General features: G+C 51.4%; 7 protein-coding genes and 1 non-coding gene across 8 annotated transcripts in view; 2 read left to right on the top strand and 6 right to left on the bottom strand.

The window, feature by feature from the left end:
• The window catches only part of Pmar_PMAR017357 (hypothetical protein), a gene marked incomplete at both ends in the record, with an annotated part of 16583 nt that extends 12580 nt beyond the window's left edge, over positions 1–4003 (bottom strand). The window contains 11 exons of the mRNA XM_002772080.1: positions 1–470; positions 522–722; positions 783–1074; positions 1233–1799; positions 1998–2426; positions 2542–2649; positions 2797–3070; positions 3119–3266; positions 3522–3672; positions 3720–3833; positions 3908–4003. The exon at positions 1–470 is cut by the window's left edge and continues 4 nt beyond it. Coding sequence (XP_002772126.1) covers positions 1–470; positions 522–722; positions 783–1074; positions 1233–1799; positions 1998–2426; positions 2542–2649; positions 2797–3070; positions 3119–3266; positions 3522–3672; positions 3720–3833; positions 3908–4003 — 2850 coding nt within the window. The remainder of the gene's footprint in view (positions 471–521; positions 723–782; positions 1075–1232; positions 1800–1997; positions 2427–2541; positions 2650–2796; positions 3071–3118; positions 3267–3521; positions 3673–3719; positions 3834–3907) is intronic.
• A 73-nt stretch (positions 4004–4076) lies between these two features.
• Positions 4077–4799, bottom strand: Pmar_PMAR017356 (hypothetical protein; the record flags this gene model as incomplete). Its single annotated transcript, XM_002772079.1, has 2 exons — positions 4077–4219; positions 4355–4799. The coding sequence occupies 2 exons, from the start codon at positions 4797–4799 to the stop codon at positions 4077–4079; spliced, it is 588 nt and encodes a 195-aa protein (XP_002772125.1).
• A 2240-nt stretch (positions 4800–7039) lies between these two features.
• Positions 7040–8248, bottom strand: Pmar_PMAR017355 (hypothetical protein; the record flags this gene model as incomplete). Its single annotated transcript, XM_002772078.1, has 1 exon — positions 7040–8248. The coding sequence occupies one exon, from the start codon at positions 8246–8248 to the stop codon at positions 7040–7042; it is 1209 nt and encodes a 402-aa protein (XP_002772124.1).
• A 683-nt stretch (positions 8249–8931) lies between these two features.
• Positions 8932–9608, bottom strand: Pmar_PMAR017354 (Keratin-associated protein 10-12, putative; the record flags this gene model as incomplete). Its single annotated transcript, XM_002772077.1, has 4 exons — positions 8932–9171; positions 9231–9302; positions 9348–9486; positions 9532–9608. 4 exons carry the CDS (start codon positions 9606–9608, stop codon positions 8932–8934), a joined length of 528 nt encoding a protein of 175 aa, XP_002772123.1.
• Positions 9609–12754: 3146 nt separating this feature from the next.
• Positions 12755–13987, bottom strand: Pmar_PMAR017353 (hypothetical protein; the record flags this gene model as incomplete). Its single annotated transcript, XM_002772076.1, has 1 exon — positions 12755–13987. The coding sequence occupies one exon, from the start codon at positions 13985–13987 to the stop codon at positions 12755–12757; it is 1233 nt and encodes a 410-aa protein (XP_002772122.1).
• A 332-nt stretch (positions 13988–14319) lies between these two features.
• Pmar_PMAR017352 lies at positions 14320–14392 on the top strand. Its single transcript has one exon. It is a non-coding gene; the product is annotated as a tRNA-Arg (tRNA).
• Positions 14393–14706: 314 nt separating this feature from the next.
• On the bottom strand, positions 14707–16616 carry Pmar_PMAR017351 (TPR repeat protein, putative). Its single transcript, XM_002772075.1, has 9 exons — positions 16495–16616; positions 16225–16288; positions 16087–16178; positions 15795–15929; positions 15649–15745; positions 15466–15583; positions 15307–15410; positions 15134–15251; positions 14707–15015 (listed from the first exon to the last, which is right to left on the bottom strand). The coding sequence occupies exons 1-9, from the start codon at positions 16602–16604 to the stop codon at positions 14843–14845; spliced, it is 1011 nt and encodes a 336-aa protein (XP_002772121.1). The 5' UTR covers positions 16605–16616; the 3' UTR covers positions 14707–14842.
• An 839-nt stretch (positions 16617–17455) lies between these two features.
• Pmar_PMAR017350 (hypothetical protein) overlaps positions 17456–18928 on the top strand; it is a gene marked incomplete at both ends in the record, with an annotated part of 8143 nt that continues 6670 nt past the window's right edge. Inside the window, one exon of the mRNA XM_002772074.1 lies at positions 17456–18881. Coding sequence (XP_002772120.1) covers positions 17456–18881 — 1426 coding nt within the window. The remainder of the gene's footprint in view (positions 18882–18928) is intronic.

Raw genomic sequence — 18928 nt, 5'->3', positions numbered from 1 at the left:
CAGCAGGCACCAACCCTCAAGGCCACACTCTTCCATGGTGCCAGGCTTCCTGTGAGCCCAACGCAGTATGTCCCTGATCGTGATCAGATCCGTTCCCCCTCCAGCAAGGAGAGCGTCAACATTCCGATGGGCTCTCAGGTCCTCATACACCTTCACCATAGCTGCCGCGATCGAAGGAGCCAGTTGGCACTTGTGCTGCAATATAGCTCGAAGCTCATCAGAAGATAGCGAGTCGATCCACATCGTCGTGAAACGGTTCCTGAGAGCCCTCGACAGCTGCTTCCTCCCTCCATAGTCTCCCCCAGCGGGATTCTGCGTGGCGAATACGACAAAGTCGGGATCGGGGACAACGGTTGTGTTAGTCTCCGCAATGTGAATCTCGCGATTATCATCAAGTAACCTGTTGATTCCCTCCAGCACCTCACTCGGAGCAAGGTTGAGCTCATCCAGCACGACCCACGCTCCCGCGCCTGAAAAAACGCACTGAGACGACCGCACTAGTAGTAGAGGCACAAACTCACGGCAAGCCTTCACAAGGGGCCCTTCCTCAAACTTGAGCACTCCATGATCATAAACGTGCTGCCCGATGTACTCCTGTAAGTCAGTGTGCTCATGGTTGTTTATTCTCACACAGCCATGACCGGTCATAGCAGCTACGAACTTCACCAAAGACGTCTTCCCTGCACCAGTAGGCCCCTCAAGCAATATGGGCGGCCGTACGACTTTGCCTGAAGAGAATCATATCCTCAGATTCAAACACCATCACATGTAGTATGACCCACCTCCGGATACGCATCGCAATATTTTCTTCAAGTTGCGGCGCGCCGACTCAGTCACACAGAAGTCTCTCAGCAGCCTCTGAACGTCTATCTCCATAGGACCCCTTGCGATCCAGTAACCCTCGATGCACACCGCCTCCTTCTCTACGACTACGTCCAATGAGCCGGCAGCCTGGCCGATCCTGCGCGGGACTTTGGACGGTCCCGGCAAGGATCGATTTATCTCCTCCATCACTTTCGCCTCGGACGACTCCGACAGGACTCCAGCGAAGGTAACCGCTAGGCCTTCCCGAACCTACCATAAATCTCTCAAATTCATCATCGACTTGCAGTGTAATATCGCCACATCACGTGATCATTACAACAGAAATACGACTACCGAATCCTTGCCTCAAGACACAGCTCAATCGAACAAATCACCACTTGTTCGCGCGATCCATACCCGACTACTACAGCTTCCATCCCTCCATCATGATGCCGATACCGTGGACTTTTCACGAAGGTCCTAGCGAATCTCAGCGCTCTCGCTAAGGACCTCAATGAGAACACTGGCCTCCCGCCTTGACCGTCGCTCAAGTGGCCATCTCGAGCCATCTCTCTGACCTTCTTATAGACGCTAACCACCGCCTCGCTCGGAGGGTTGGGCAGGTGCTTCGACAAACCATCAGTAACCAGCTGGATCAGATCGGCGTCCTCCACCACCTCGTCCACGTAGTACTCACAGAACCGCGCTCGGATACCAGCAGGAAGCGGCTTCTTCGCCGGCCCAAGATGACTGGGGTTCATACAGGCGAACAACCGGAAGTCCGGATGGATCGGAATCCTCACACCAGCTCCGCCTGCCTCGTGAACATCAAAGTACTTGGGATTTTCTACCGTGCTCGCTCCTTGTTCCAAGAGGCCCGCAATACGTTGGAGAACATCTCCCGGTGCCAAGTTGATCTCATCGAGGACAAGCCAAGCGCCAGTGCGTAAAGCAGTGAGCAGCTGACCCTCGACAAACTCGAATCTCAGAGAAACCTACAACACATAGCAGCACTCCGATACAACCCCGTTTAACGTGAAGTGGTGTAATACTCCTAACACGCGTATTTCCCGCGTCCGATAACAGACTTGTTTTCCGCCAAGTGAAATGCGGTATATGTTTTCTACTAGTGTTTTTCAAATCCCGAGCGAAACTCCAATAACTCAGTTTCAACGATCTCTGCCATGTAGTACCTTAGTCTCAGTCGCCGCCTTACAGTCCTGCGCGAGTTTATTCCATTCCTCTTCCTCCCTACCAGCCGCTATCGCCTTCTTGCATGTTTCCAATACAATCGCGAGGGCCTTCGCTCCGCCCTTCTTCTGTGCTACTTTATCAACGTGAGCCGCCAAAGCCGCGTTAGACTTCTTCGAAAATGTCTTGTCCATCAGAACGTGCCAACGCTTGATTAAGTCGTTCGCATCGAGTGGCAGCGGCTTAAGCCCTCCAATCAGTTCCTGCGCTTCACTCTGGTCGGAGAAGTTGTAAACCATCAGCTCTCGATTGAGCATGCGTGCAAGGCATTGAACAGTCGTAGTTTTACCGCACCCAGTGTCACCCACCAACAACGCTGGCTCGTTGTACACAACACATTTTGCGAGGAACTCCAGCAATCTCCGATGGACCTGCCAGAATGAGCTCTGGAGTCGAACCAGACGCCTGCCCAAAGCCTACACTTGTGAGAGAATATTCTTCCAAAACTGAACTTCCACGGTCTTCGCTCTCCGTAATTCTCCTCACCAGCGGCTCAACGTCAGTGCCGATGGATACATTCGAGCGATCGAGGGACACCTCAGGAGCGCTATCCGATGCAGCAGAACCCGAGGGAAGTGAGAGCGCCTGATCGAGCTGTTCATACAAAAATGTTAGTCTAGCGTCTCGCCGAAAAATACTATGAGCGAAAACAGTACGAACATATGCGATATCATCGCACACAGAGCGGAACGAATACCAACAATCGCAATCATAAACGTGAACTGACTTCATGAGAACTACCTCGCGGAGCGCGCCATACACTTCCTCTCGAGCCTTCTGGTCGAACACGTGCGCCACCCAAACCGCATAAAGCTCTCTCGCAATACGCAGCCTGGTATTCTCAGCCAATGGCCAACGATGAGGCCATTTCACCGAAAGTGGTCCCAAGCGCTCTATGGCCCGTCTGAAGTCCTTCGGGGTCAACTTCCGCGATACGCCTTGCTCTTCCATAGCTGTATTAACTCGTTGATAAGCCTCAGCGATAGCCTCTCCACAAGCTGGAAACGCCAAAGTCCTAAGATATGGTTCAATTCGTCCCCATCAAAACATTCCCTTGTACTACTTGGCAGCAATATAGGTCTCCATCTCCTCTCCCGTCATCGGAGGCATCATCACGTGTGTCCATGCTTGGAGAGAAGTGCTAGAGGCCAACAGCAAATCAAGGGAAGATCCCATGCCTGGTTGACTACTGGCCAGCGATGATACAGTCCCTACACACAGAGGCCATCAGTCATGAACCACGAGTAATGAAATAGAACCACGGGATAAACAACTACACTACCTAGCCAATTTCAAGACAACTGATTCAAAGCACCATAAGAGCGAGGCGCAGCTCACCCTATTCCGAGATCTACCACTTGAAACGATGAAATTGCACCAACAATTGGAGTCAAGTTCATCCAGGGTATTCAGAGCACAATGACGCACATGCTGTCGTAATAAGACCGCCTCTACATCGCTACTACCAATGAGCACGAAGTCCGGGTGGACTCTCAGAGTCCTATTCTGCTCAAGCACAAGGTAGCCGGTCTCATCGTCGTTAGGGCTCGGCAGAATGGCCAACACGTCACTGGACACCTTGTCGATGTCTTCGATCACTACCCATGACCCATCCACCTGATCACACATGGCATCAGCCAACCCATTAAGGACGCAAGCTCTACCATAGCTTTCGCTAGAACTCCCATCTGCCATTCGAATCTCCCAGGTTTATTTGGAATTTGCTGGAAGCCACCAATAAGCGACTTCGGGTCGGTCGAGTCGTCAATATGGAGGGTCTAAATTTTGGACCACGAATGAGCTCCTCTCTATCACGGTGTAGTCAACACACCGTCCTCCCTTCCTCCCCTACCACAATATCCTTATTCGCTGCAGCCAATTCATGAGCCCGATGGATGACTGTTGTTTTGCCGCACCCAGAAGGACCGTGAAGACAGAGGCACGACATACTGGGAAGAACGTTGACCCACGTATACCTATCGAGTCACAGATCAATAAACCGACTGTTGAGAACAGCATCGTTACAGGTCGTTCACAGCCTTCCGTTGCCCTTCCGTTAAGTCAGCCGCCTCCACTTGACATTCTCCACACCCACCATCCGTGCCGCCAATGGCAAGTTCATCCAGCGACCGAATCAGGGGCTTTCGGCCGAGTTCAGCAGTTCCTACCAATAGTATATCATAAATGCACCGCAAACGATCAGCCTTCAATCAGCCAATGTTCACAAGGCAGATAGATAGAACAACCCAGACGCGATCGCAACCCCGACTGATGTCCCTTTGTCCGTCCCTTGTACTACCTTTTACGGTTTCAAGAGCCTGTGCCGCTACGAGGCTCTTCACTGCCAGCTTCTCCAGCACACCTTGCCAGTCCCATCGAGTGGCCAATTCCCCGTAAGCTGAGGAGTGCACCAATCTCCAGAGCGCCTCACAGAGGATATCCCTCCCTCGCCCATCCTCCTCGATTTCAACCCCATCCCAGGGAGAATCTGTCATCTCGTTCAAAGCCCATAGAGCCCGCTTTCTAGCAAAAGGCAAATCCAATAATACACTCATCAACCATATATACGTCAGGCGAAACTCGCCAAGGTCGCTATACGAGCTCTCGAAGATCTTTCTTCTAGCCTCGAAGGACAGATTGGTAAAACCTCTAATGGCAGATACGACGAGATCATCGCCGTTCGATTGGGGATCTTCAGTGGACAGCAATCGCCCATGAAGAGACGTTATGAAGCTCCTTTCCATTTCACGACTGTCGGTAAAGCAGATCAGGGACAAGGAAAGTGGAACTGGCGAAAGAACCTCAGCAAATTCCATATAAGAGAGAATGGCAGTACAGTCCGCTTAACGTATGGCCAATAAAATCTTACGCTTCAACTCGAACTCAAAACATGACTCGGAAATGCTACATAGACAAATTGTGGTGCGGCAGCTATCGCAGAGAAACACCGGCACCGGGGATCGAACCCGGGTCAGATCTTCAAAAAAGTGATTCTCGCGTGTCGATGAACTGTCTTCTTAACATCCTCGAGTTGTCGATTGGTTGTGCTAGTGCTAGTGCAGAAGTAACTGATCTCCGCACCGAAGCAGTCATGCACTACATACGATCTCATTCACAAGGTGTACAATCACGTATGCTGGTTTCGCGGCGGGACTCCCGCCCAAGGTTGGCGGACACTGGCGCTCAGTAAACTGCTTCCGGAGCTCAAAATCAATTGTCCCACTAATTCTGACCCGTAGAATGTGAGTTCACAATTAGCTTCTGAGTTTTAAAATGAGTCTTCGAGGTAACCTCGAATACTCTCGGGCTAATAGTCTCAGGTGATGGGTGCGAGAGAGGTCAGGCCACATACTTCATCTAACAAGACACTCCACTCTAGAAACTATCCTTCAGGACTCAGGAATCTCGACATGCGAGCTCATGCAACAACGTCGTACAGTACAAATACTGCGTACATTAACAGTCATGGTTACAAATACATCAAGTAACTGTGTACGGATATAGTGCATATCACAAAGGTAATCATCCTGAAAGAAACTCGATACGGCACTCGTAGCAAGACGACGATGCTTACGCAATACAGTGACCTCGAACGGAGAGCCGGGAATCGAACCACCTTCGAGTGTTACGTCCAGGTCGTAGATCCCGGCAACAGCCAACTGGAAGCATACTCTGAATCACGGACAGTCAAGAATCATCAGCAAGTATAGTCGGATCGTGGTGGCGATATCGTCGGGAAATGGATCTCATCAATCCACTGATTCCCTCACCTATATTTTCCGTCACCATTGTCCACGATGGGCTCAATAGCGATCGATGGTCCAGGTGAATGCCGCGGGCCAGCAGCAATTACTGCGTAAGAATCGCCTCCCGTCGTCCTAGCATTTCCTGCGGCGTCAAAGGAGAGTATAGAGAAACAAGCAGGTGTATTCACCCCGACCTGAGCCGATCACAAGCAGCACTTAACATAAGCGGATTCTCAGTCACTGCTAGTGGAATGCTTCGTGAGCAGAGAAGTATGAATGCACAAGCGTATGTGTGTTCTGTAACGCACTGATTCGTTGAAACCAATGGATAGACTATGGCCGCCGAAAATATCCCCTAGCACGTTGCGGCCGCTAGGATCGCCAGCAGCAGTGAGTTTACCTCCGAGAAGTTCCCCACAACCTGAGTTCTCGACCTGTCAGATATTCCCTCTAGCACATCCACTGCGATTGGACTGGCAATGTAAGCTCCAAACAGAGTGGCGACCACAACTGTGGGCCCTTCTGGTATGCCTGCAATACTAAGGCTTAGCTCTCATGCTCCGACGGTCAGGTACTCACCCATCGGCAACGCGACCGTCGCCACGTAATGAGATTCAAGCGGAACCCATTCGATGGTGCCCAGTAGCGGCGGGTGACCAACTGCACTACGATATCCGGACCGAACGATCCATCTATAACAACATTGTGTTGGGCATCTCGCAATTCGACTCTCGTTGTGATAACGCCTCCAATGACAGCCTTGAGCACTCCATTCAGTGTCGGTTCAGTCGCCCAGAACAAGGACGAATTCGCCGCCGGAACTCCAGGGCGCACCCACATCCCCTCGTAGGGACTGCCCTTTATGTCCACACCCGCCGCCAAGCAAGTTTTGGGAACTTCAACCCATCCCGGCCCTATACTAGCCAAACTATCGGCTGAGTCGGGAAGGTACATTATCAGAGATATGCCAACAGGACGATCCATTGACTCTGCAGCATGCGCCGGCCTGTACTCGACGATGAACGGGAATGCCACATCGACTTCAACAGAATTGCTCAGCGTCCTTGTAGAGGATACGAACTCGTTCACTACAGTGGGCTGAGAGCAACACCCGCACTACCCACACCGTGCGAAACGTATAATGTAGATCACTAAATAGGAGCGAAGGATGACAAGCGAGAAATGGTGCCGGGATTCTTACTGCGCGCGGTAACAGTCAACGATGCTATCATAACCCACTAACGACGGCAGATCGATTGATAGGATAATCCGAAGCTTCCGATAGAGCTCACCTCTCCACCAGCGATGGCGAAGCAGTAGATCCCATCTCCCGCGACCGCTGGGGTACATCCCTCGCTCTGGACAACGCTGATGTTAGGTCTGTTCCACTCGTCATCGGTCATCCACGAGTACCCAGCTCTGTACTCCTCGAGAACGATTCCTATATTCTTCCAAGCTATTCTAACCCAGCTCTGCGCAGACACCGCCACCCCTAACAGACTGGGCACTGCGCTGCCGAGTCTATCGAAACGATCTCGCAGACAGTCCCAGTGGAGGAAACCCGTCCAGCGGACATATCTCGGAGAGTCTCGACCGGAGCGCCAGTCATGTGTGAGGCCGTGATCAATTCTGAGTATATCAGGGAGTTGATACGCAGCTGGTTCCGGTGACCAGGAGTAATACATAGCATTTAGCCCAGCAAAAGACTGCTGTATATGGATTCGGAATGGACCAGCTATGAAGGGCATAGAGTAGCTTTTGTATATACCATTCGAAGCTAGGGCCTTTCGCGTATACAGCGCGTCACCAAGCATACGGTCGGAGCTCCCCTTCATTGTTGGCTCAGTGATCACGAGAAAACGCGCGACATCATTAGCACTGTCCACCGGGCCGAGCTGACTGCAACCATCGGCGGCTTCGACCAAGCACTTCTGCGCTATGAACTCGACATCGATTACCGTTCCAACTTGAGGGCCTGTCCGGAATATCTCTCCCGTAGCAATCGGAGAATCTGATTTTAGGAAAGTGTCGGATGCTGATGCCGTGTCGCTTCTATCCCATATATAAACCCTTGCCTCGTCCAGCTGAGCATGCTGGACCAAGGAGCCGGGTACAGCTGATATGTCGCTTCTCTCAAAATACGGAGTGAACGGAGTCATGGGCATCACAGAGCCGGCAGTCGTCTCCGAGTCCACGACCAGCCTCACGGTAAAGAACTTCTCTTCGGCGTCGTATATCCCATTGTCGAAAATGGGTATTTCAACCGAGTGCTTTAATGAGATGGTTCTCATTGCTTCGCCACGCCATGAAACTCCCGAATAAGGGACCCCGCTGGAGGTAATCAAATCACCAGTCGAGTTGGTGGAATTCAGCAAAAGTGTGAATGCATTTTCACTGAGGCTGTCAGTGAAAGCATCGAAAGTAACGTCGAACTCCAAGGTCTCCATAGTCGTCTCGAAATCTGTCAACCTTTGCTGCGCTCCGCTCACACTGTGCGCCGATCTGCTGTCGACAGTTTGGACAACGACGACTGGCTTGTGTGCACTTCCTCTTAGAACCCAGTCGAGGTCTACGGTATCGAAGGACCGTACTATTTCGACCACGACGAACTCAGCGTCTGATTGCACGTGATAATAAGGAGAGGAGAATTCAATGACTCCCTCAGATACGCATAAGCCTTCCCTCATCACGAAAAGCGGGTCACAAGACAAACATCGCTCCGCCGAACAAGTCCGACACCGTCGCCATCGGAGATTGCACTGGTGGCATCTCGCAGACTGTGTGGAGTTGTCCACGATTGGAGACAACAGGAAGAACCCGGGCTCGCAGGTGAGGCATCGACCAGTGACAGGCTCGCATGTTGCACAATGCCTGAGCATGATGAGTGACATAACGGTCCACGCTTAACGTCAGATGGAGTTACCCGTCGCCGATTATCTTGCAGTTCGTGGGCATGTCGCACTTGAAAGCATTATATTGGTCGAAGTGGTACGAGGTTTCAGATGTCTGGACAAATCTCGTGTCGCCGTAGACGAAATCGGTTGGAGAGATTTCTGCTGAGGCAGAACGCCCGCGCCACCTGAGGACTACGACCATCAGAGCTCCGAAGAAACACTCGTCGGGGGCGGACTCACCAGAAGGGCAGCTCGTCCATGCCGTCCTGGCCCTTCGTGACGAGGTGTGTCCATCCAGGATCGCAGACACATCTGTTAGGTGATTCACAGTAGCCATGACCGCAGTCAGAGGAAGGCTCCGGCCAGTGTTGGCAAAGGGGATAGTCGCAAATACGACCTCCCCAACCAGGCTCGCATTTACAGAGATCTGGACAGATCGCCTCCCCGTTCACACACGGAGGATTCGATATAGGTGTCTGGAGAGGAAGAATCGCGATGGCCCAGAGCGCAACTCAATACTAGAACCAGTCCCTACTTCACAGGAAGCGCCACTCCACCCATAGAAACACTCGCATCGATTCGGCCATGCACAGATGCCCTGTCCAGCCTAGAGCAGCGCCATGCCCGACTACTCAGTATGAGGTCAACTTACCTTGCAAGGCGGGTCGCAGGAGGCGATCTCACAAGACGGTCCGGACCACCCTTCATCGCAATGGCAGACGTTGGGGGCAACGCAGCCCCCGTGTCGGCATTTGGGCCAGCACAGAGGCTGGTCACAATTAGCGCCATACCTATGGAAGCTCACAGCGTTAGATTTTCACGAGACTGTCTCCTACCATTTATCCGACTCGCACATGCAGCAACCGCCAGTGCAGGCCTTGTTCAGCCTCACGCACTCGCTCATTGCAGGCATGCAGGTTTCAGAGCTCTCACAACGACGGGCTAGATCACAAAGACTAGGCAGAACTCGGACCTGCGGTCACAGAGGGCGTGACCCTCTTCTGAGTGCGTGGACACGGGAGCATGGCTCCGAGGTCTATCCTCTCGATCTTGGTGAGGTGTTCTCACATTAGGATCGATCCATTCCATCTCGATTGCCATGGTGCAACATGCTTCCTTGGTGCACTGCTTCGGATGGAGGTGACACCCATGGGACTCGTCCAGCGCCTGGTCTAGCGTACACAGTTGAGTTTGATTGCCACACTCGTAACTCGACGTGATCGCATTCCCATGACTCCTATCATTCATTATGCACTGCCTGACGAAACAGAACGGGAAATGAAGAATGCACCCTATCATTGACATACTGCTTCCGCAGAACCTCCACACGCGACTACTAGTAGCGCCCATACAATCTGGGGCTTTTCATACGCCCTGTATCGCACCTTAGAGCCTCAGCGATGTCGACTTTGGTGCTATAACACTTGGACATCTTCGTCGGCATTCCTCGACTCGTTTGGCACCACGACGTGTAACTGGTCACCCATACTAGGAAGCACCTCGACTCGCCTCTGAAGCAGACTTACGTGCCGCCTATTTCGGGATAGTCGTCAGAGAGACACATATATGGGCAGTTAGTCACAGCGCCAAGCGGACTACCGCACATGTATGCGCATTCTCCGGAAATGCGACGGGGATTCCGATACGGAAGGTCTATGAGGTTCAGGTCCGACTGAGGGGAATCTTTTTTCACACAGAATGGGGCGAGGACTGTTCTCGGTTCAGGAGACGCCATCCGTGATCGACAGAGAGTGACATTGTCACTGTGACAAGGCTGGAAATGCACGTGGGTGCTGACCTCTTGCTGTCGAGCCATGCAGTTGGCTATGCAGGTCGTGAAACAGCAGTCTCCACCATCGTAATCGCAATCGTTCTCATCCATGTTGTTCGTCAAGTCACATCTGCGAATGTCGTGTGTGGTGACACCAAGAACATTGAAACCGGGATCCCGCAGATACGGACCGATGCCGTTGCTGCAGTTCGAATCAGTAAGAACGATTGAGATGCGAAAACACTGTCTAGACCGTCGCACCTCCCATCGCCTCGCAGAGCCTTGTCGCAGGTTCCAACACTGGAGCCTCTCAACTTGTCACGCCAGGCGGTCAGATTCCACGCGGTCTCTGTGATGGACACGTCCTATCGATGGCAGAGAGCGCCTCATGCAATGTGTCATGCGGAACATCTCACCGCGCATGCCGGATCGACCGTCAGCTCCTGGGCAGTAACAGTAAAACGGTATCGAGCCCAAAAAAGGAGAAACGACAGTCTCATGACAATCGAGTCAACTGGGCCATGCTCATCATCAAGTGCCCCATCCAGGCGGCCACAGAACCAGCAAGAGCGATGCCATTCCGACCCGCCTCATCCAAAGACTGTGACCAACACAACAAACTAGAGTGAACTGAAGCTCGATGGCTGAAGCATCGGAGTTTCTGGAGGCTGACGCTGGTAGAGAAGCAATGGTATAATACACAATGATTATCAACTGTTGTTCAGGAATCATCCTTTCACATCCCGAGTAGAGAATCGCTCAACATATCCACTGGCTGAGTTCATACGTCATCGGTACAAAGCACACTAGAGACGATTCCATCACACTCTCGCCACCGTTGGTGCCTCTATGGAGTCATCTATCCCGAATGGATCTCGAGGCCGGGGATGACGTGAGACCTCGGAAAGCATATCAACCCTCAACTTTTCATGCGAGTGTTCCCGCTGTCGTGAAGCAACTGGTTCGTAGAGTCCCTCATACAAGTGAATGGTGAGCAGTGGGCTTCGCACACGGTCAGAGGGCACGGCTACGTTAGCAGGCAGAGAGTATGCCACATTCATCCACCATTCAAAACTGAGATCATTCTGGGTTCATTGACGTTTTCGCTGGCTACAGAGTCGGTTGAAGAGGAATACACAGGGAGCAGTGCGAGCTCACTGTGTAGATTGACGCGTGGACCGAAAAACCCAATGATCCTGCTCCTTCGATAGGATGTGAGAGCAATTCAGTGGAACAGTAGCGTTAAAAAGCGCTAGGCGTTTATGATCCAACGGGCCCGGCGTCGGTCAGATACCCACATTTTGAATAATTTGATTCAGTTCTGGACAATCTGAGTCCAGCCTTCGTCACTTGTCCCACTTCTCTGTATACAGGGTGAAAGACAGAGCTTCCGAGAACATGCTACTGGCATTGCCTTCTGCTAACACCAGTAGATTTGAGAGCGAAGTCTTCCCGAATTTTCCGATAGACCACAGGAGTATTCCGTACTGGTCAGGCGCATGGAGTTGGAGTCAAGTCGGTTCGAGTGTCATGGCAACTGAGCAGTCCACAAACGGAAAAGGAGCGTTCGGCCACCTTGGCCAGTCGCTGTAGAGCCGATGTGCAATGTATCGGGCGCCAGTCCTTGAACTTGAGGCACTCGCTCGTAGTTTTCAGCGGAATCAGCTCCATCCGAGACGCACGAGATCTCCGATCTAGCAATAATGGTAGAGGAGTAGATAAGCGTCTTTCGGACATCGTAGTGAATCGCATGTTCGTAAGACTGTGAAGTGTATAATTACGCTCGTATCCTCGAGAACTAGAGTGTTGTTCAGTGAACCATCTAGAACCGCATTCCACGAGTGGAAGTCAACTTTAGAATCGAGTAGGACATTCGAAAGACGTTCGACAAGCGCTAGCTACTGTGAACGTGCTGTAAATATCTAGCCTTCTTCATCCATCTTACTGTTCCTCTACGCCCCTCCCCCTACTCACCGCAACACTAACAGGTCGATTACAAGTCGTTATAGATGATAATAGAACTATGGTACAGTGCAAAAGCAGCGATAGTAGTGGCATCAGCAGAGAGGAGAATCATTAGCGTTTCAGATCTGACTGGCAAGTATAATGGCGGCGGACAGACTTGCAGACAGCAGAAAAAACATAGGACGATATGGTACTCATCGGATATGTTGTCACTGCACTGCCCTACTCGTGCTGGTGCTGAGGAGGTGATTCTAATACTGGTACCGCACTTGATACTGTAATTCAGGTGGAATGTTACATCAAAGATTTGGCAAGAGTTGGGCTCAATTACTTTGGTCGCCCGCAGCAGACGTACAGGACTCATCGACCATATCTAGCGCTCCGAATCCGAGGAATGGTAGCTCTTCTGAAGGGCAGTCCCGCTGTGAGTTCTTCTCATTAACTTTCCTCAAGCCCTCTATAAGATCCGTATCGTCAGCATCAGCCGCGTTCAAAAGTCTCCTCGCGGCGAAAGTAAAGGTCTCCGCTGTGGCACCCATCTCGGCTGACCGGGCCGCCATACTATTGGCTACTGCCATTTGCCCGAGTCGGAGCCATTCGGACTGGTAGTACTGCAGAGCACGATATCTCTGGATGTCGACCAGACTAGGGTTAGGACTAGGAAACGCCAGTCGAGCCTTCGCCTTAGGCTTTGGTTTCGCCCTTGGTTTCCTAGCCAACGTAGAATCAGGTCTCGGGGGGACAACTCGCAACGTAGCCGATTTGAGGATGGGCATGTGGCCAGCATATTTGAATGGCAATTCACTTGTTGGGGAGGCGATCGGCCCTTGGGGACTTGAGAAACTCGACACCGGAGTGGCAACCGCTTCCAGTGTTGCTGACTTCATGGACGGCCCTGCGATGGGATTCTTTTGATTGAGTAGTCTCATAGCATCTTGAACCCTTCGACGAACATCTGCCCGTTCCTCATGGGCGGGAATAGGAGCCGAGGTAGACGCCATAGGTCGATGCTGCTTCCATACTTCTCGCAGCCGCGACCCAGCGGCTTGAGCACAGGCAATCACATGACCATTATTACTCAGAACCGAGCCATGGAACCCCAACTGCTGACCCCTTCTTTGCGTTGGTCTTTCCATCACGACCAGTCCGAGCGAGGCACGATAATGGTGCGGTGAGAAGTCAGATACGACAAGTTGCACATCTTCTGGAGACAAACACACGCCTGTTGCACCAGCAAGTCTTCCAGCGATACCGGCGAAATCGACGGGGCCAATCGAGCCAGCTGCGCTCAGCTCGTAATCAAACTCTGTCACGATCTGCCTCACAGTCGACAAGTGGAGCTTCAACAGATGAGGGTCTCGCTGCCGCATCTCTCGCTCGACAAGATGCAACTTCGGAGCCTCTTGGCTCTGAGTCTTGGTTCTCTTAGAGGCATGATGTTGCGAGTCAGGACCGCCTCGACGTTTCCGCGGCTTCACCTCGTCGTACTTGGTCGTGCGGGGCGGCCTTTCTCTCATCCGAGAATCGCAGTCGACTGGATCAGCAGTAGTGTCCATCGTAAAATAGTGATCATGACCTTTGCCGACCTGAAAATTGTCAAAATAACAAGAAATGTGGAGTCACTGAAAACCTCTCACTCCATTCGGCAGGGCGGAAGTTTCATTCCTCAACCAAGCACCTTTTGCATCACCGAAGTCACCCGTGGTCCCAGATGCAGTTGTCGAAGCAGTGGTGCTGCTCGAGTCCAATAACGCGAGGCTGGGTGGGGACGATGTGGGAAGACGATGACGGTCCATTAATGAGTACCGCAGCAACAAATTCTGAAGGATCTACTTTACAGCAGTGATGACAACTAGGGGAGCATCTGTTTGAAAATAAACCATCGCATGGTCTCGTGGCCTAATGGATAAGGCGTTGGTCTTCGGAACCAAAGACTGTGGGTTCGAGTCCCACCGAGATCGTTTTTCAATCCAGAAGATGGAATGTATCCAGGACCAATTTCTCATGTCCGAATTGGGCATATTCAGTGTCCGCATAACAACCTACTACCGAGTATACCCAGCAGTGATCGATGAAGACCTCCACTGATGGACACGTGGAATATCTCGCCCGATCACTCAACGGATCTGCCCGAATGATAAGCTCACGAAGATATCAGCAGAGGCATAGTACAAACGTAATTCCATGTGACGTTCTCATTGTGTAACACCAAAATATCAAGTGGCAGTAAAAGAAACGTACTGTGAAGAACAACGTCAGTGACTCCTATCGAGGTAACTATACTACAGAAGGGTAGTTAGCGGGTACATAGAATAAAGAGCAATCGGATGTGCATTCAGCTACTAGTACGGAAGTTCCTGCTGAATGAGACTGAACCGCCTCTTCAGCACATCCCCACGACCATTTCGATCTCAATTCATTTGAACATCATCATCACTACTTCCCTGCTTCTGCTTCCGTTTATCGAGCTCCGCTCCTAGATGCTGGAGGGGTTCCGACCACTGATCGTCCTCGGGCTGCCTTTTGATCAAATCCAGGGCGTGACTCACACACTCCGACGCGATGCGAAGAGGCTCGGTCCGATCTGAGAGATACACTACAAGTGAATCCGCATGTGTGTCTAAACAGTGAAGCCCGACAGAGAGAAGGTACTCAGACAGTTCACGAGATATAATCGGTAAGACGGGAAACCACCAACACACCTGTCGCCTCGGCATCCCCCTTGAGTGCTGCTGCTGCTGCTGCGGTCATGTGAGCACATGCTAATACATACCACACCTCAACTTCATTCTCATCCTCGTCGAGCAGTTGATGAAGCACCTGCGTGACCCAGCAATCGATCAAATGTCCAGCCTACCACCACCGAGAAACACACCTCAATGGCTTCATCCGAAGCATCAATATCAGTCAAAGTTTTCGCTAACTGCAGCCTGATAGGCATGGGAGGCAACGACTCCGGGTCTTCTTCCCCAACACTTCCTGAAGGTCGGACGGAACGACGATCCGCTCACCACACAAGGTGAACCGGCATTACGTATAATTTCTAGTGCTCGCTTGCACAGCTCCTTGGTCTTGTCAAAGTCCTGTATGACCTTGTAGTACACGGCTAGACCCGAGAGAGCCTCTACTGACTGAGGCGCGCGTGAAACGGCCTAGACAACAAGCAACGTATATCGACATGAAGCTACCCAGAAATTAGCAACTCTGCCCTTCCTACTCCCTCTAAGTATTTCTTGCAGTTCTCCTCAGCATCCGCTTCGTCGCACATGTCGGTCATATAGAGCTCACCAATAGCACACATTGCCGATATTAGTCTGAAGTAATGACGTTTCATGGCCAACTCCACCCACACTGAAAGCCCACCTAGCCTCGACAACGCTCCGGACTTCCTCTCCTTCAACCTCAGCATCCTGAAGCTCGTTCTCTAGTATTTGGGCGGCTTTCATGTAGTACTGCAAGGAGTCACTCCCCTCCGACAACTGACCCAAGTAGAAATACCTATCAAAAGGATCACTACTGACTCGCGAGGTCCTACAGCTTCAGTCCAAACACGACAAACTTCACATCAGAGTGTCGCGAGGCGTTTAATCGTTCGAACGGAACGCCATACAAGAGCAACTCGCCCCCTCGCCGAAAGTGGTTCCCATAGCACTACTTGCTCCCGTTGATAGCAGGTGCTAGCTCGACACTCCGTTTGAACAACTGTACCGCTTTCTCGACATCCTCATTGGAATATTCTAACAGTACCTGAGGCACTCAACCCTCACTGTCCAGGTAGGCCTAGTAGACCTACCTCGCCGTAGAAGTCAAGTACATCCGGGTTATTAGGATCCTTTTGGAACGCTTTATCCATGTACCTACGAATGTCCAATTGAGCGTCACTTCTCGTTGAAAGCAGTTGCTCTTAAGCGAGCTCCAGCGGACCTAGCTCACTTCGACTGTACAGAGGCCCTGCTATGCATTGTTCCACTGAATGCATTCATCGAAAAAAAGACCATTTTTCGAACACGCGTCCTCCAGAGAGTTCGAACTTAAGAAAACACACGTCCTATTCCTGCACTACCGTATAGCCATCTCCCCCTCCGGAGGGAACCTTTCAAGACAGTCGCTGGCCCGAGTTATTAGGTCCTGGGCTGTCACGTCCGTCGGAGTTGGGGACCGCCTAGAGGGCATTTCGAGACAACTAATTGAGCGACTTCCGTATGCTGCCCAACTCAAAAGTAAAGGAGTTTCGAGATTTTACCCGCTGTTATCAGCACGCTGTGCAAGGCGCTGAACATTTCCATTACATGCATCAAACCCGACCGCGAGTTCCAAGGTGCTTTTGAAATAGGTTCGGAAAAATGGCGAGCGAGAAATGTCCGAGAAAAGCGCGCGTCCCTCGACAAGTTTCAAGCCACTTAAGTCAAAAAACTTCCGTGGAGAGATGATCATGGTACGCGACGCTCCCCGCAATCAAGTTTAGGAACAATAGTTTCAACCCGTAGCGCCAGGCTAGAACTTCGGCAGGCGTTTTGTTTTGTTGAAAAAATCAAGGCGCGAATCGACTTATTGGAGTTTCATCGGTGATGTGAGAAACACATTTCACATTTCACTTCGCGAAAAACGGGTGAAACTCCATTGTATATTGTACTGCATATACGACACACGCGTTGAATATGAATCTGGAGTTTCGGCACAGCAGCACGAAAAAGGATATGTATCCGCACCTTCACCGTTTCACTGTTCAATATACACGCACCGTTCGGAGTAACCACTAAGCCTCTAGTACTCCTTCCTAACAATCGGTTTACTCAGTGTTTGAAAGGCGGGCTATAGGACAATCCTATTTGCTGGGGTGGCCAGGTTTTTAAAAATATGTCAGTTCTCATTAAAGTACCTTGCACTGTTTCGAAGGGAAAGACTATCCTATGATTTTCAACATAACGTCTTCGTTTTTTTTCGCCACTTGAGAGTAGCTAGCGCTCCCTGTTGTCCTTGTTTATGCACGGTTGTTACCTCTCATTTCAGTTCTAGTTTTGAGAATGAGTTTCCAAAATCGAGGAACGTCTTCCCGTTCCTCTGAGGAATATGTGGGAGACCTGCGGAGTCGTCAGGGGCTGACCACGACTACTACGAACCGCGGGGAGTCCCAATCGGGTACTACGGTTTTGGAAGGTCTGTCTGAGAAACTCCCCGCATCCAACGGCAGTAGCGCCTCGGTGGTTGAGAAGCTGCGTGCTGAGAACTCAAAGTTGCAAACGGATATGCTCAGACTTGTGAAGCAAAATCGACAGCTTCTGGACGAGAACAAGAAGCTGAAGGTGCAGAAGCAGGTCATGGTTCACAGCGAAGAGGGCCTCAGGAGGGTTCTTGATCAAGACCCCTTTGTCAATATGTCCTGTTTCGGTCATAATAACTACAAGAATGTATCGGACTTGTACTTCGAGCTGCAGCATGAAATTTGTTGGCTCGAGCGCGACGACAGAGGCCTCCGGCGGGTTCTTGATGTGGTCATCGTTCGCCTCTCGTACAAGGATCTCGTTCTTGTCGAATCACACGAGCAGATGTCAGACGGCAGAGTGAGGAGCCGCAATTTGCTCCCGGGTGTCAAGAAGCGTCTATCTGAAACCATCGGAGCTGCTCTCGAACGGTGGATCCATAAGGAGTTGGGATTGAACTTCGACTGTCTCAAGCAGGCGGCCGCGTATTCTTACTCTGAACAGGAGGCTGACAGCTCTCTGTCGTACCCGATTCGTGTGTTATTTCGTCTCCACGAAATGTCGTATCAACTGATACCCGATGCGCTGAGCAAGGAGCAACTCGCTCGAATAGGACTCCCCAAAGGGCATTCTTTTCAGACTTCGGAAGATCTTTGTGAAGCCGTGAACGATGACTCTGATAACAATGCTGATCACGGTGCGGTTATTTCGAGGGGCGGCAGCTCCTCGTGTTGTGGCTATTTGAAATCAGCGGTTCACTTTTGGGGATGGTATCAGATGTCGTCATGGGAGGCGGTGAACTCTGCGAGTCGGCAGACTAATGCAGCGGAGAACATCGATCTCAGTGCTGCGATAGATAGGGCGCTCGGATCGCATCCTAATAGGGCCGTTTACACACAGCTTTTGCTGCGTATGTTTGGTGCAGCTTTCGATTGCACGAGGCTGTCTGGTGGTTTTGGTGGTGGTTTGGTGCTCAGAGTGCAGCCCTTCGACTTGAGAGGCCGTCGGGAAGAGCCCGTTATAGTGAAGTTGGATACTAAGGAGTCAGTGGAGACTGAAGTTGCCAATGCTAGGGAGGTGTATGAAGTTCTGAGCGATCAAGCTGCTCGCATCCTCGGCGAGCCGATTTATGTTGGAGACTCCGGGGCGTTTAAACTCGAACTGGCTGGTGCATGCTGGCATGTTCCCGAGCTGGCCAACAGCTCAACGACGCTCTTGAACACTTTCAAAGATCTGTATATTTATGAGTGTGAGCAGATGCTCATTCCAGATACGAGACGCCTTCTGCTCGGAGAC

The sequence above is a fragment of the Perkinsus marinus genome, assembly GCF_000006405.1.
Source record: "Perkinsus marinus ATCC 50983 genomic scaffold scf_1104296962102, whole genome shotgun sequence".
NCBI classification, from domain to species: Eukaryota; Perkinsozoa; order Perkinsida; family Perkinsidae; genus Perkinsus; species Perkinsus marinus.
The sequence above is the reverse complement of the archived record's forward strand: the minus strand, read 5'-3'. Positions and strand labels throughout refer to the sequence as shown.